At 40.4% G+C, this 18,191-nt stretch overlaps 1 protein-coding gene across 1 annotated transcript in view; it reads right to left on the bottom strand.

The window, feature by feature from the left end:
- The window catches only part of astn2 (astrotactin 2), a gene marked incomplete at both ends in the record, with an annotated part of 271,954 nt that extends 255,336 nt beyond the window's left edge, over nucleotides 1-16,618 (bottom strand). The window contains one exon of the mRNA XM_080510130.1: nucleotides 16,213-16,618. Within this exon, the coding sequence (XP_080366256.1) occupies nucleotides 16,213-16,618 (406 nt within the window). The remainder of the gene's footprint in view (nucleotides 1-16,212) is intronic.
- Nucleotides 16,619-18,191: the final 1,573 nt, after the last annotated feature.

Genomic DNA, 18,191 nt, shown 5'->3' with positions numbered 1-18,191 from the left:
CCACCACCAGGCTAACGCACCAGAAAAGTTAAGAGAACACCAAATCAGCAACATCATGAGGTGTTTGCTCAACTACTAATACAATGCCATCTCCAAAGCTGTCTCAACTGAACACCCGGTGAAGTATGTCATGTCATTTCACATTCAGTGCAATCAGACCACATTTCTTCAACATGTAGTGAATGAGTAATTGCATGGTCACATCAAATGTTTGTTTGTTTGGTTTTTTTTATCCCAAGCCAAAGCTTTAAGAAAATAATAAGACTGAGTGGTGTTCTGTAATTGTATCTTTATGTCAATATTTTCAAGTTTATACATGTCAGGGCTGGTAATGGCCTCTCACAAGGAGGTGAAAGTGAATAACACATGCAACGACACCAAACACTATAAAGTATAAAGATATCACATTAAAATGTACAGAATGTAACATCTCCTACACATAAGCGCTGTGAGGGTGAGAAGGTTGTCAATGCTGTTGAAAGTAGAGCGTGACATCGCACATTACTCTGGTGAGGTGATGACACACCACACCTGCTTCATGGCAGAAAGATATGGTGCTGAACACTTGATAGACCGAGTGAAAATGGGCTAGAACTGAAGGGCTGGAGTTGGAAAAAAGAAAAAAAAAAATCATTTACAGAGCTGAGACGTCGCAAACATGCATCTCTAAATGTATGATTGAGAATGAAATACTTCTAGTTTAAAAAAAAGATGTGCCTAATCTCACATATCAGAAGTCAGTATGAGGAGAGGTAAGTTGCATTCAGGTTGGAGTTACAGTTTATCTTAGACAAAATATTCCTCCTGACGCAGACATCCACACTTGCAAACCTCATTCTGAATGGTCCCATTAATTGTGTTTGATGAGCTGCCTCATGAGTTAATAGTGCATTTGTCCTGATTGCGGTCATGTTATGGAACAGTGATCACATTGTCAAAGAAATTGGTAGAAAGCAAACTATACAGGAAGAAATACATAATGTCCACATATTGGAGGAAAATAAATCATAACTTCGATCAGTTTGAAAATGAGAATCTGTCTGGTTCAGCATTTATTAAATTGGTATAGGGCATGAGGTCTGTGTCCTTTCTGGCTAAAAGAGTTGTTTTTCCAAACGTTCTACTAAATTAAATTCATTTGGAGCTACAAAACATTTTTAAACTCAAAAGTGAAAAAAAAGCACTTTTAATCTTTAATATATAGTTTCGCTTATGCTGCATTGATGGAATTTAAGAAATTCAGTTGAGACCTATAGAGACAATTCTGCTGTTTAATTTTAGCCGTTTAATACTTTCACTATCACCCTGTTATTTCCCATTTCTCTCCACCTATCAAACCTACACATAAACCTGTATCATTGGCAGTAAAAGCAAATGAATGTGTCCTCGCTGAATTAAGCCGTCTATTTTCCTTTGTTTGGGCTTATCTATAGTCGGCTTCCCGAGAGGTGCAGTTGAGAAAAGTCAACATTTATCACATTGCAGTGAAAGGCAGTGGGCAGGTGATGCATATTTTATTTGAAAAACTTTTGAACCATCTAATCAAAGTGTCACATTTGTCTCCTCAAGCTGCGAGATAAATAAATTAAAGAAAATCTCTTGAAGAGATGGATTCTTTTGCACAACAACATTTAAACAAGAAAAATATGTTTATCAAGACATAATGTTGCTGCGGGGAGCCACGGCAGAAGTGCTGAAGAGCCACATGGAGCATTCAGAGCCGCAGACCCCTGAACTGATGAGTGATGAATAACTTCCTAACAAACAACTGTTGGTGGTCTTGTGAGATTATGTCATTTACAGCTCCCCATAGAATTCAACAGGTGCACCTCAAGAAAGCAAATTAACTATTATTCTTACTTTTTTTGCATTTTTATGTCTCACATAGGATTTTTCCTATTGTGGAACTCATGCAAGCTTTAAAATTAATTTTAAAAAAAACAACAACTGAAGAATACTTTCATACTATAGATTTAGTCTGTTCTCAGTGGTAGTAACCACCTGAATACCAGCAGCAAAACACCAAGTGTGAGAAAGTTGGCTCAGAAACAACAATGATATTTTTCTTTGTGTTTTGTTTAGTTTTTTCCAACAAGGAACAGTGTGAAAACACAGGAGGAATTCAGAAAATAAGTTTGGCTTGGCGCCAGTATTGTTGTTTTTTTTCCTCACCAGAGTTAATAGGAGATTTTTAGTTAGTTCAATTGAAAAAAAAAAAAAAAACCTACACTGATTTTACTGCAGTGTAATCGCAAACTTGAACTTCTGAAAGCGCCATAGCAACGACAAGGCTTTTTCTGAAGTATGCGTCCTTGGTAGGGCAGGTCCTTCAAAGTAAGATCTTTCATCGGCAATGCATTTCTAACATCTGAAGAGGAATTAATACAACAGTTTACTGAATGTCTTCTTTCTTGCTGTAGTGGTGAACATCCACCAAGTAGAACACCAATACGACCTACTGCTGTGCTTGTGTCGCGTTATATTTACATTATGTGCGCCCAAGGTTATTGCTCATTCCCAGGGGTGCATCCTTTGCAGGCTGCAAACGTGGACGCTAACTCATCCAATCCTACAACATTACCATTGCAGCGAAATAGATATTTCCAATTCTTACCAAGGATTTCTTCATTCAGAGAACTGCGTATTTTTTTTTTTTGCATGAGGCGTGGCCTCGGAATTCTTTCAAACAATGCGGAGGGCATGGAGAAGGACGTGCACTTTTTAAAGACGCATACTTGACAAACCACGGCTCCAAAGTACAGCAGCCCATTACATTAAATTTAAGAAGAAAAGAAAGCCTGTAAAAATGTAGCAAAGGTGTCTTCAAAAGGCTTCTAACTAATCAGGTCGGGTGCAGCTCATTCTCACACTCATGTGATGTTTGAGACAAAGTGCCTCAGTCATCTGTAAAAGTTTTAAGAATCCCTGAGAAGTATTTTTGTTGCAAGCCGTTTTTTCTTTTTGAGCTTGCACTTTAATGAGCTTTCTGGGATGCCATAACGCCAAATGTCGTGTTAAAGTGCAGGATGCTCGTACGATAAACATGTACATTTGGAGACTATCTGCATTTTAATTAGTATCAAAAGCCATTAACAATTAAAGTTTAAACGAAAAGAAAAAAAAAACTGTTTCAAACAAACCTACTATTGGCACTCAGTTGTCCAAAAGTGTCATCCTTAAAATACCGATTTCAAAGAGTATAAAGAGCGACACAGGCAGTTGCATCTTTCTCCTCTGGCAGTGGATATCAGAGGCAAATCAGAGTCCAGGCCATCACACACATTTATGTTGCTGCCTCTGGGGATCCTGTACACACAGAGATGTGGAAAAAATGTTACAAAAAGGAGCCAGCAGTCCAATAGCATCGTCCCTCACTTTCTTCCACTTATTCGTCATGTCAACCAAGGGACAAGGAGCATAAATAATGTTTATTTTCTAAACCAATTACTCTGTGGTTTATTCGTCCGTTTTTTGATTATTACAATAACGATAAAATAATATTGCAGACGGGGGTTCCAGCTATGATTAAAGTTGGAAATGGCTTTGGGACAAAAAAAAAAAAAAAAAGAATCCTCTGCTTATAACCGGCCTATCATCAGCCTCCGCCAACTCCGTTCATTACTGACACCATGAAAAAAAAAAAGCCCAAAATGACAGAATAGATCTCATCGGACTCAGATCAGGGAACACTTCAAAAATCTTTATTCTGCCCCCAGAGGACAGAGCTCACATACATCCGCTTTCATTTGACATGCAGCTTTGCCTGTTGCCTGATAACCGACTGATCTCACCGTCTCTCCCCTTGTTAGTGTGATGTGTGATTCACTTATTTAAAAGAGGTGCCATAAAACATTGAAACCAGACATGCTACATGTGTTTTTCTGTCTCTCTTTGAATGTGCAATGTTGTGTAACAGATGGGAGGAGAATATGTTCACACTTGTTTTTTTTCCATTTCTATTTATGATTTTTTTTTTTTGTCATCACTGGGTCTATTGCACGATGGATTCAGTACTATTTGTATATTTGCTAAAGATTTATTCTGTTTGATTTGCAAAGATACACTTGTGGAACTCAATCATAAGTGACAAACAAGCTTCACATAAACACTTAAAATCTAAAGTATTCTGTTTAAGTCTCCAAAAACAGAACTGACCCATGCAGTCGGGATCTTGACTCGAAATGTGAAGCTGTGTTATTGCTTGTATTATCAACGCATTATGATGTCTTTCCAATTCTGCAAGTTTTTAGGATCTCACCTGATCTGATTTGTTTGTCCAGTCATTCCCACAGATGCTTGAAGTGCCTGAGACCTTGAAGGCCAAATCAATATGTTCCTTAAACGCGTCACTCAAGCATTTTGCAGCGCTAAACGGTTTTTATACAAAAAAAAAAAGGTCACGGGTATCAGGAAACACCAGTTCCAAGACTGGGATATTCAGACTAAATACTATATTTAGATATGTGGCATGTGACAAAGGGCCTCAGTGTCTCCACTGGCTGCCTTCTTCACTCACTGTGTTTTGGTGTTACCGCTTTCACCGATAAGCAAAGCACACACGCACTTGTACACACACACATACACACAGGCGCGCACAAACACAAAATGATCAATCTGACCAGGTCACCGACATTCAACGCTCTATGGTCCACTTGTCATATGACTGTGTGCATATTGTACAGATGCTTTAAATGTTCTGTAGCATAGGATTCCCATGATACGCCCCCAATAAACCGTAATGTAATGTGTGCTCTTGCACTTTTGCCCTACATCCTGTAATTCCCCTTTACTCGCTGTATGAACTGCAGTCACTTTTCTGGTCGATCAGGCCACATGGGTTAGTTGCCCCCTTCCCTGCATGCACCAGTAAGCCTTACTTCCCTTTGACACTTTTCTTTTATGAACCACTTCTTCCTGCTGCATATGGGGAACACCCCATAAGAGCGAAAGCGTGGCGAGAATCTGGTCCAGGAATCTGGCCATCACAGTTTGCCCTTTGTCAAAGTCACTCACATCATTACAGTTCCCCACTTCGTAAGTTCCCGAGGACAAAATGTGCACTTGCTTCTAGATATAACTCGTCCACTGACAGCTGCTACTCTAATGAGATAATGAGTCTAATTCACTTTACCCGTCACTGGTAAATAATGTTATGGCTGATCAGTGTATCTCAACGCAAGACCGAGGCTGGAAATGTTGCATATTGTTCACCTTGACAATGCTCTCATCCAGCCTGAAGACTCGTCAACTCCCAGCAACCTCAGGAGAGCATGTTGTGCAGTGTTACACATGGAAGGGTAATTGCCATTAGATCAGAGCTAATCCAGAACCAGACAAAATACCTGAAAAAAAATGCACAGTGTGCGATGCTCCGGAATGCCTGAGAGAGATGCAGCCATGAAATACCAATGAGCTTCTCCTCTGGATAAGCATACAATGTGAGAGGCCAAATACCCATTTTTCCTTCAAGGCTTATCAGAAGTGCATGGATGTGCTGAAAAACACCTCTATTGAGAAAAAAAAAAAAAAACTGCCGCCGTGTGAAGGAAAATATTTCATAAAGGACATATTCTAAAATGGTAAATAGAATTTGATGTGAAAACGTTCCATCACTCCAGCCCACAGAACATTTCCCATCCTTCAGTGCGTATAATGACTGCCTGAAATGTCTTATTAAGCTACAGAGATACATAATGACAAGCAGCAACAAAGTTAAGATATCATTACAGGCCTTTATGCAAGCTAATCAACCAAATCTATTGTCCATTACTCTCATTTGTTTTTTGTTTTTTTTAACTGTTCCTCATTAAAACTTCTGAAAGGCTACAAAGTCAACAATGGCACAGCACAACATAATCTCACCAGTTTGAGGTCGGATCAAGAATGTTTGATGTTCCAGACTATTGACGTTGGGAAGCATGTCTTGGTTTTATAATACATCAGTGGACTAACATTACCCAATCCGAATGCTGAAAGGAAATGTGGTACAACATGTGTTCCTGTGCAGATAAAGCCGGCTACACCAGAAACTCGGACAGATATGCATGATGGAGCATGAAAAAAAAAAAAAAATTGTGGGAGGGAACCCATCAGTTGAGGGGAGATTAATGGTGCACATTCTTTATCTGAAAGGAAATCTCAGAGATTGTATGGCTCAGAGGGAATGCAAATAGGTATAAACACACCAGCATAGATAAAAGGTTTAAAATCTTTTGTAGGAACCATGGGGATGTGACGGTAGTGAGCTGTGCAGAGCTGGCATGTTTCCAAGGTGCAGAGCAAATTCTGGTGGGAATCAAATTTTATGGGTCTTAAACATCATTGTGACCAGCTTATATGAACAATGACTCTCCTTTTCCTCTTTCAAACACACACACACCGCTTTCCGTGTTTGCAAAGTAAGACCTTTATATGATTTCAATAAATCCATTAACTAGGTTAGTCAAGACTATTTAACTACAATACCTCAGTGATACACTAATCATCTGTATACGAGCCACACTACCAGACTTATACCATGAAATTGAAGAGGGGGGTAAAAAAAAATGAAGTGGCTAATTTATTGTAGCTAAATATTATGATCGACAGACTTTTTCAACTGACAAAACATGAAGTGTAGTCGTCTGCGGAAAAAATAACAAATTCGGGATGAATACAGAGATCTGTGAACAATATGTGTGCACAAGATAAGCAATGGCAAATAGGAAAAAAAAAAAAAATCAACTGAAGCTCACACATTGTGAAACTGGGCTTTCACCCTGCCTGTGATCTAGAAATCTAACCTGCCAACCAGTGAGGGGGACATTTACTGGCTGTTTTTTTGGCCTGTTGGGAGTCGGATATGGTGATGCGAGTTGAATTTGAGTGAGAGCGATTCTGGATAATTGTGATACTTTACAGAAAGTTTGATGCCAGCCCTCTCCTCTCCATCGTGTTCCCGAGACTCACGCAGCCTTGTTTGAACCGTGCTTGGGAGAATGAAATAAGTTAAAGCAATTCAATTTCTTTCAAGGGACAGAACACTTTGTGAAATCAGCCACCCACACCTCAAATGACCTGGAAATAATATGAAGCTTTCACAAGGAAACACTAATGAAGCCGCAAAAAGAGAAAATAATGGATAAATTAGGCTTCAAAATGCCTTTACAACCAATTACAAGTAATTCTCAGATATGTATTTGACATTAGCCTATTTAATCCAGAAAGAGACAATTCCCCTTTCTTGCCATGTATTCTAAAAATATGCCAAAGAGTGCAAAAAAAACCCAATATTTTCTATATCAAATCATTTGCAATGATGACAGACTTATCCTTTCATCTGCATTGAGTTAATTATGCATGGAGAGTGCACAAAATCACATGAAAACGACTTCAAATAAGATGGAGGCAGGACGGTGCCGCTCTGAAACTGCTTTACCTCAGTGTCGCGCAGAATTGACACAGAGCGGCCTGCAATCGACTGGCCGAGTGTCGGCGGGCAGGTGTGCGGCAGCATTTCCATTTCAACTCTTGTGAGGTAAGTTAGCACTTGCTCACAAGTAAGAGGACTGCCCAGGTAAAAAAAAAAAAAAAAGAAATCCCCCTTCTCTTTTGAGCACCCTGATAGCGCTCATAGGAGGATGAACTTCGCATTTCTGAGCCATCCTGTCGCTTCCAAGCAGAATTCCGAATGTGAGCACACTCTGCCTCAAGGAGAAAAAGAAAAAGAAAAAAAAACAAAGACTACTCCGTGTACATGAGTACACCGTCTGCTCTCCAAACCTTTTGCTCTGCTCATGTTTCATTTGGTTTGGTGAATCAAGAGTGGACTTAATACATCACTGTTGTCTTTATTCACAGCTTAATTCTCACTCATGGCCAGCACATGCAAAACCAAACGAAGAATGAAAGCAGCTTGTCCCTGTTCATGAACTGCAATACAAAAGCTTTTTTTTTCCCCATCATGAAACTTTTCAATGCGTTTGTGCACATCGAATCTCTTCCTTCACATTTGTTTCTGATAGAGCCTCTGTGACTTAGAAAGCAAGTGGAATACATTTCAAAGTATTTCCTCTTTCCGTTATATCACTTTTGTGACCAAACAACTGTTTTACTCATAAGACATAAAGCATTTCTTTGCTGCTGAGAGACTTGACGTCAATATTTTGACGCGAGGATCAATTCATAAAATTAAACGTCTTGGTGGTATACATCAGTATCGATCTGGATAACTATAACGCTGAGATACTAGGACAGAAAAATACAACATTCCAATGAAAATGAAGGGCAAAAAAAGTGATGGGCTCACTGGAAAACATATCTAATGATTAAATAACTGTGGCACAAACCGAGTTTGTTTTTCCAAGTAGATTTGCTAAGAATCTGTAGAGTTCATGTAATCAGTATTTATACGAGTAAAGGCTAGACCTTGTGTGTCATTCATACAGTACTGGACAATACTGCCATATATGTAGAAACATCAATAATCTGTAAGCAAACGCAAGCTTTGTCCTTACACTCAATGCGTCTTCCCGTTGAGTGTTTGAACCACATATTGCATGGAAATGTATGGATTTCAGCCAAAGTCCCAGTGTCCCCACTGTCTGGCTCACATTACAAAAAGTATTTCACTAAGAGAGCAGATACATTACACATTTTGTGTCACATGGGGCCTTCTATTATGTGGTGGGACACACCAAAGGAGCCTAAGGAGCAAAAAGAGCAACCAAATGGAATTGCTTTTATAAATCAGTGTCACATTATGCATTCAGAGCACAGACCAAAAAGCCTCTCTACAGTATACAAGTCGAAAGTTTATGAATCTTTTGGGAATTGGCGTGCAGAATGCTCTCTTGTTAGCTACACTGTCCAGGGTGTTCTTTGATAGTGGTCCAGCTATACAATTCCAAGATAAGCTGTCGTGGGATTACAGAGGTGGGGCAACATAAAACAAGACTGAAAAGAAAAAAAAAGTACAATTGAAGTTACAAAAAATTCATGAGGCTGACAAAAAAGCATTCTGCCTCTGGAAATCTATCAAAGGGACACCAAGAAACAAAGTTGGACCGGATTAAAAAAACAAAAGAAAAGGTATCTTGAATTTTTTATGTTATTGTGTAAATAAATGCAGGCTATTGGTCCATGGTATCCATAAAAAGAGACATTATGGCACTGGTAAGACCCTGGGGTTGTCACAAGATCTCTGAAGGCCAATAGAGTCATTCTGGAGACCGCTGTTAAATGCAAATGGTCACAATGTCCAGTTCAGTATAAACTCCATATATAAATCCTGCAAAACAAGCAGGCTGTGCTCATTTCACAGACTTGTGTATAAGAAGTCAGTTTTTTTGTGTGTGTGTTTAGTTAACTAACAATGCTCATGTCTTGTTTTTTGAAGAATGAAGAAAGAGTAAATATTTTATATACACGCGCTCACCCACAAAAGTAGGGCTGACTTTAAATGAGTTATGCGTTTAAATTAAAGAAAAGGAAAAGCTGTAGAATCCTTTCGCAAACAATTCCCCCTTAAAATAGGGAACAATTGTGTGTGTTGTTCCTTTGCATAATTCAAATAAAAAGAGCTTGTGCATTCATTAGAGGTATTTACATAAAGTTCTTTGTTCGTTCCGTCAAAGATAACCACAGTGCGCCTCTCAGCAATGGTAATGATCAAATTATTATCTGGAGATCAAAGCTGTCCAGCGCCACAAGGCGAGACTCGAGACTCAGGTAGGACAACAAAGCATCCCAAAGAGCAACTCTTGCCGAGGACTGCAACTGATGGCACGGGTCATCGACCACAGCTCAGTCAACCTTCCCATGTCATCACTTAGGTCTGTCAGCATTAAATTAAATAAGCCTGGTTCTTCACTCTCTGCTGCTCAAATGAAATCGCCACTGCGTAAAGTGACAGAACTGGTCTGTTTGTTGGGGATTTTTTGGGAAAAGCAGATACAAGACATTAGTTCTGACCATAAAACCTCATACATCCCGTCTCTCTCACAGGTGAAAAATAATGTCAGAACGGCTACTGCTGTCGCAAAAAACAACGTATGCCTCCATTTATCCTTCAGTCCACCTTTTGTATACCATGTATATAACCTGGGGCCGCCCTGGGCTGGAGTCAATCCCAGCAGACATTGGGGGGGTGGGGGGTGGCCTGGACAGATCAACAGGCCATCACAGGGTGGAGACAGACAATCTTCACACACACACACACACACACACACACACACACACACACACACACACACACACACACACACACACACACACACACACACACACACACACACACACACACACACACACACACACCTGCAGGAAATGTTGAGTCATCAATCACCCAAGACATCCAATTCAACATGGATGCCGTTGGACTGGAGGACCAATCTGGAGGACCTGGAAGGATTTTTTTTTTTTTTTGCATGCACAAGGAGGAGCATCCAAACCCAACATGAAGGATGACACTGCTTGTGCACTAAATCTTCTTAGATGTTCTTTCTATAGTTTAACACTTGAAGTGTTGTAACTTCTCAGGTATTTAACAGTTCTGGGTGGTAATTAAAAAAAAACAATAATGCCAGAAAAGCTTTCCCGTATGCAACAGATTTTCTTTGCAGGAAAAGTCAGTGATAATTATGTCCCCACACAAGACTTCAAGTCAGTGGTGAATTAAATATTGTCATTTATGTCAACAAGTAAGTCTCCCCTCGTGGTACTCATGCAAGTCTTAAGTGTGGAGAGTCCAGGTTTGTATCCAAGTTGCATGGGTAAAAATACACAAAGGAATCACACAGACAACTAAATAAATTGTTGATTGGAAGTGGGAGGAAATTTCAGATAAATGCTGTAAGATTTAGGGTGTAAATTGTGATAGAATGAGAAGAACCTGAAGGTGATGGAGGAGACTACACAGCCCATCTAATCAAATTATACAACTTTTCTGATGAATGGCAGAGGAGGGGCAGAGAAGCTTGTCAGCCCTAACAGTTTGATGATCGAAGTCAAATGCAGAGCTCCTTTTTTTTGTTTGTTGTAAACCTGCCATTTTGCAGTAAGTGAACAAACGAAAGGCCTCGCCGTGAAAATCTGGGAGAACATTAGATGTGTGTGCTTGTGGCTGGCAAAACAATTCATGCTACAAATGAGAGTGCCTGTAGTCGAGCATTTTTTTTCTTTAAATGACAGCCTCTTATAGTTCTATTACAGATGAAATGATGATAAATAAATCATTTGGTGGCCTGCTGAATAGAACTTTTTTTCTGTGGTACACCTAAGAATATAACACTGCAACCAAAAATGAAAGAAGTGCTATGTTAAATTTACAAGAAGAAATAAAGAGCCCTTCCAAAAACATCACATGTCCATCTCAGCTCGCCACTACATGATAACTCCCATTTCTCCTGTTGACCTTTGTCCCCTCTTCATCGCTCGTCCTGCAGTGCAAAGCTGAACCCCTGACATATGATTGAGATGTAGTGCAGTGCGTTCATGTTCTGTGCCACAGGGAACCGAGATCTCTGGTACCTGCCTCCCATTTCTTTTTTCTCCCCACTTTAACACTGTAGCTTTTAATCTCCAATCGCTAAGCAAGCAGGGTTCGCTCGAACTCCAGCTCACAAAGATACAGCAGGGCGGAGAAGAGGAGAAAGAGAGCAAAAAAAAAGTGGGCCAGTTGACATGCTAGAGTTTGATAAGAGTTCTAATAAAATGTGCCTGAGATGTGATGGAAAGTGGAAAGTGGACTGATTTCAGCCAGTACGATGGACAGAGAGGATAAAGAACGGAGAGACATTCAAATGCTTTCGATCCAGCATTAAGTGCCTGAAGGATTCAAAAAGAGGGGAACTCCTAATGAGGTGTTTACAGAGTCAGCCATGTTGAGATCGATTTCCACCCAGTTCCACAAGATCACTTAAAATGAGCAAAGAGCATTATTTTGTGTGACAAAGAATAGCGGCGTAGAATGATCTCTGTCGAATTTGTAAGTATGTTGCTGCAAAATGCAAATCAACTAAATATCAAGCTCAATGCAGTCCCAGGCTGCCTTATAACATTTTGGCACTGGCATTCCAGTCATGTTCCAAATCATTGGGAAGGGCAAAAAAAAACAGGTCAAAAGCCCAAATTCAGCACAAAGAATTTTACTGACGCTAATGATATCCGTCGGAAGTTTAGTGAGTAATCGCTCGTCGTTTGGTCAGATTTCGGCACGCACCTGAGAAAACAAAACAGAAACGAAGGGTTGTGGGAAGCAACCCTGTACCCCTCCCTCCGATCTGCCCTTTCTGCTCATCCATTCTCTGTGACACTTGTGGTAATAAATCAAAGCTGAGCAGGCAGGCCACAGCGGGAAGGAGACTGCATGTCCCCCCCCCCTTTCCCCATAACCTCTGACGGCGGTTCGACAAAACAATCGGACATCTGACAGCATCGAGGAAAGAGACAAGCCGGCACTCATTATGGTTTGGATGGCATTTGGCTAATAGGGTACGCCCCAGCATATCTCCGCGGTGCCATTTCCACTATTATTCATACAATAAAACACGGATTTTGTTATCAAAAGGAGAGAATTGCAGCTTCTCCGTTGAGATGGATCAATGCAAAACGCGGGCTGTAATTGATAGGGCAGCACAGCAGTAAATATTAACAGGTGAGACGGATATTTTTGTTGCAATGCTTGGAATTCAACTCAAGTTTTGAATATGTTTTCGTCTTGTTTTGCTTGGCCTGGGTGCCAAAAAATAAATTGCTTAGGTTTTGGCAAAGATCAAAGTTTGGGTAAAAAAACAAAAAAAAAAAAAACAGTTAAAAGACATGAAGACAAAGAAAGAAAAAAAAGACTAGCAGGTAAGTGTAATGAGGTGGCAACAACTGTGAGCAGATTAAGGTTGCAGGTTGTTTACCCAGTGGTATCAGTTCATGAAAAGATTGTTAAAATTTTAAGTTTCTCTGTGACTTATCCTTCACTATAAATTTTTTAAAAAGGCAGCATTTGTTGTCCTGTTGGTAGAGTTGTGAGAGCTCCTCCTGTTTTGTGACAAGTAGTGATGTTTCCCGCTCTCCGAGAGCTTCAAAATAAAAAGAGTGGAATAGAATGCCCACTGCCATCCAGTACAGTCTACACACTATATAGACCTATATAATATTTACTGGGTTCTTAAAAGCCAAATGGGTTAAGTTAATAAATGACAAAGGACAACAGGCATGTTCATGATCTACCCGGCTATTTGGTGAGGTCATTTTATCAGAATAATGACGTTAACGACAAATGCGATCCGAACAGGAAAAAGATTCACTGTGTCATTTGATTTGCTCATTCTCCTTGACTAGATCAGCAGTGTGGTGCTTTTTTTTTTTTATTTATGTAAATTATCCCATTTTATTTCACAAGCTAGAATGCAGCCACTGTTGCATGCATAGAGGAATACAAAGCTGTTAAAAAGACCAGCATACAGTAAGATGTTTACTATTGAATGCAAATCCCAATGTTTGCTTCTGTCTAAGGCTCCTGCATAGCAATTCTAACACAGTACCAACAATCAATTGTTTACATTGGGACGAAAACATTTCAGTCTGCACATATTTTCTGGCTTTACGGTGAAGCTATGACACACATTTAGGAATGTAGCTATAAGATCTCAACATAAAGGTTGAAGTATTTTGCTAATTTACTATTTCTGTTCAAATAACCGTATATCATAAAAGGCAGTCAGAGATTTTGACAACATAACATGTTCAAAAAAATACGATTATGAAGGCTCAAATATCATGAAATATTAAAAAAAAGTTAATGAGTACAGCTTGTTTTGGGGTGTTTGGTATGCAAGGTTGTCTTTTTAAATATATCAACCGTGTTTATTATGTCAATATGGTCAATAATAGAACGTGTAATTATGCTTGCAGGCAATTACACAGCCTCAAAATAAAGATCAGGCTTCACAACAGCAATGTCAATGCTATTCTTTTGTATGGCTCTGTGTGCTGGAGATTAAATACAGAGGACATATGGGAGAGGTTAGTGTCTTTCACAACAGCTGCCTTCATGAGATCTGCAATATCCACTGGCCGAACAAGATCACAACTGGGGGAACTGCACAAGAAGACAAACAGTATGAACATTTTTTTTTTGGAAAGAAGAATCTCAGATCTTTTATAATGTCCAAAGAATACCCAAATGGAAAAAAATCCCCAAAGTTGCAATGAGATGGACTCGAACTGGAAGGACGAAAGAAGCCGAAAAACCACCTGGCGAAGGACTGGGACGAAAGAGCTGAAAGAGACGGGTCTATCGTGCGGCGAAGTACAAGCCAAATCTCCTGGCAGGATGAAGAGGTTGAGTGATAGAGAATTACGTTTGCAAAATTTGGGGGGAAAAAACCTTTAACATAACACGATTCATTCCGGTACCATGTTTTTAAAGCCTTTGATGTAGCAAGGGCAGACCGGAGGTGTTGTAGCGACAAATTGGGTTCTGCCCAGTCCATGGCTCTGGGCGTTTACCCCAGGTAAACCAGATTTAATGCATTTAAGGTGGTTGGTGGTTCTAAATTACCAATAAATATGAGTGTCTGTCTCTGTGTTTGCTCTGTGATTCCCATCGTTAGCTGTGCATGACTCCAGTCCCCCAAGACCTTAAATTAAGTAAAGCAGTGTACAAGGTTTGATAAGAGTTTTGTTGTTGTTGTTTTTAACAGGCAGAAAAACTTTAATTCGAAAGAATAGCTGGCAACATTTCAGTTAAAAATCTTACATAAACAATATTCAAAATCTTTTACACGTGGATCTATTAAAGCTCCTGTTTCTACGCCCCACAGCATGCAGCCATGCACTGAAAAGGGTGAAGCAGCAAATTTGCTAGCTGGCTGAATGGGGAGGACAGAGAGGCCTTTCTCACCAGTCAACGGCTGTCCTTAATGAGAATAGAAAGTGATTTACTAGCTTAATGCTCCAGCCTTCAGCCTGCCTGCTCGCCTTTGCTTCGCACAGCCAGTTCAGTCGGCACTCTTCATACGGGGGAATGAAATTGAAACCGGGGAAAAGAGGAGGGGGGGGAAAAAAAAGGAGGATAGCAAGCCACCGTCCAAACTGCAGTAATGAGACATTTTCATGGTTTTCTCAGTCGTCGCATCACTGACTTCCGACAAGTCCCGCATCTGTGTATTTGCCATGGTTTTTAACTCGATTATTTTTGCCAAATAGGGTACCTGAACTGCCTGAGTACTAAACATACGGCATTGTGCACCTGGGATCTTGTGCAGCTTAAAGCATCTGACACACAAGACTGTGTTGTATACACTCTGCACATGTACACTAAAAGAGAGATGTAAAAACAGCTGTGTGGCTCAAACTGCAGCTGAGGGGGAAAAAAAACGATGAATGTTCATCCTCCACCTGACGTGTCACGGAGAGAAAAACACTGACAAAGCAAGGTAAGCAAGTTCCCTTTTGTAAGTACTCTTCTCCTCTTACCAAAGCAAATATCTTAACAGGCTGTGCATGGCAGAGACACTTCACTGCCATCATGTCCTCTGTGATTATCCAATCACTGATGCTACTCCCAGGACCCATTTTAAAGTCACTGACTTTTCACAGAGAACTCCAGCTGACCTGTCAGAGGAAAAGATCAGCCTTCTGCTGTCGGCACGCCATTCAGTCCATCGAGGGAATTGTGAATAAACGCATCCCTAAAGCCTGCAGTGACCAAATGTTGACAGTGATTCCAACTCCAGCCTTAGTGCATTTCATTCAGTGAAACTTACACCACCAGCAAAGCGTGTGTGCTCTGAATTATGTGCTCAAGTCACAATAAAAAAAAAAAGTAATTTCATGCATATTTGCAGGGCTAAATTGCATTCCTTGATTGGGGGCTGTGCACTTAGAGTATGCATGAAATTTAAAATCATAATCATATTTAACCACAAAATAGGGGAGCCTAGTGGAAAGAGGGGCAAAGTAAAAAAAAGAAAAAGAAAAAAAGGAGGGAATATTGGATAGAAGTTTCTTACACAGAATTAAAAAAAAAAAAAAAAAAAAAAAAGCTTTTCAGCTGCACATCATGCTGGCTACTTTCAAAGCATGAGACACTGTGATGGAGACAGAACAGGTACATGATTTGTGGGGTGAGGAGAGCTGTGAGCACAGCCCAGTGGTCCCTATGCGTACAAATGTGCAGCCAGATTGACTGGTCCTCATCATGGAGGGCAAACACAGTACCACAGCAGTTCTTACCGAGTGTGAAGTAGGGAAGAGCTGTGTTGTCAAGATCATCCATTACGGAAATTCGCCCAGGTAGATCTGTCCTAACGAATAACAGGAGTCGGGACTCCCCCCCTCCTCCTGCTCCTCCCGCTCCTCCTCCGGTTCCTCCTCCGCCGGCACCACCTGCTCCGGCTGCACCCCCGCCTTCGACCACGTTCCCCGAGGCTGCGCCGGTGAAGCTGAACTCGTTCTCCCGGAGTACCGGCAGGGTGGACACGGTGACGGTTTTCACCTCACACGGCGCCTCCGCGTCGCCCTCCTTGTCCCGCTCCTCGTCGGGCAGCGTCGCCCCTCGGTTCGCGCGCACCGCCGCGGAGCCCGCGAGCAGCAGAGCCGGGAGGAGCACGCCGAGGCGCAGCGCCGATCTGCCCGCCATCCCGCTCCTTGTGTGTGGTTCTCTCGCTTTGAGTGGGGCTCATAAGCTGTCCGTTCACTTATAGTACAGTCGCTGCAAAGGAGTCGCGTCCGTCCAGGAGGCGGCAGCACAGGTGTAGTGAGAAGAATGACATCTCTCGGGCTCCTCGCGCATCCATCTGCGCGAGGAGCTGTGGGACAACAAATCACTCCAACTTCCACGAGCACGTGTCCACGTCTCGAAGATGGAGATGAGCTGGCAAATTAGTCATTATGTAGGATTATTTATTTATTTTTGTTTTGTGGATTTGCTTTTAATTGTTCAGTTTAATGTTTTCTTTGCAAAGAACAATATTTTGTTTGAAGTGTTTCCTCACCGGCATTGTTTGTAAATAAAATATTACATTTGTTATGACTTAAAGTGACATCAAACAAGTAGCTTGTCCTACAAGTTGCACACAGACTCACACCTAAAAGCGATTTAGAGGCATAAATTTAACCTCAAATTGCATGTTTTTGGAATGTGAAAACAGAGCAATGCCTTTGTTTATTCAAATATCTAGCTAACCGCATCCATCTTCTACCGCTTCATTCTGCCAATCCCAGCAAACTGTGCTGGGCAAGGACAGAATACACACTGGAAAGGTCAACAGTATATCACAGGACAAACACAGAGACACTGACCACTCCCACTCACATCTACTTCTAAGGCCAATTTAAAGCCACCAATTCACCTCAAATGCATACTTTTGGATTGTAGGAGAACAGGCACAGGGAGAACATGCAAACAGCACAGAAAAAGCCATGCTGGATTCAAACAGATGACCTTGCAAATCACTAGTGACCTTTTTTTTTTTTTAAATATATTCTCTAAATGAGGACACTTGTCAGCTTGGAGATAATTAAGCCTTCATTGGAGCAGTAACCTGGTCACCTCCAGCTTTTTCATGTTTCTTAAAAGCAAGACAATAAATAATATTGATTACAGAATACATCACAAATTCAGATTGATTGGTTAATTTTTTTTTTGTCCAACACTAATTCTCTACCATGTGTTAATTGGGATAAGTTATGAAATACAGTTTTTTTTTCTAAAAACTCACAAAAAAGAAGTCAGTCAAGATATGATTTTTCTAATACTTCAACGAAAGCCCTACAAAGGGTTCAATTATAAACCAAAGTTTATTCAACGATGTGACATCTTTGACAAAAAACATCTTGAGCAAAGTATCTCTTACTTTTTTCATGTCAGTATAATCATGAAAACAATAAAACAACAGCTTTGCAATGGTTCTTGTTTAAAAAAAAAAAAAAAACATTGTGTGGGCAGATTAGAGGCAATACTGCTTCCACACAAAGGACAATTTCACAAATGTATAACATATCTGGGACATTGCTTGAAATGTTGAGATATCCCATCAGGAGAGAACATTTGGTCACCCTATGAAACCTGTGTCGAAGTTAACCATAAAGGAATGCATGTATAAATTATAAAAGTTAGGAAAACCTTCCACAGGACTGCTTTGCACAAAATTAGATGGATTTTTTTCTCTTTTTATATATTCTAGAGTAAATCAATTAGTTTCCATTATACA

This window comes from Blennius ocellaris, assembly GCF_963422515.1.
Source record: "Blennius ocellaris genome assembly, chromosome: 15".
Taxonomy (NCBI): Eukaryota; Metazoa; Chordata; class Actinopteri; order Blenniiformes; family Blenniidae; genus Blennius; species Blennius ocellaris.
This window is presented reverse-complemented; position numbering and strand designations above follow the sequence as displayed.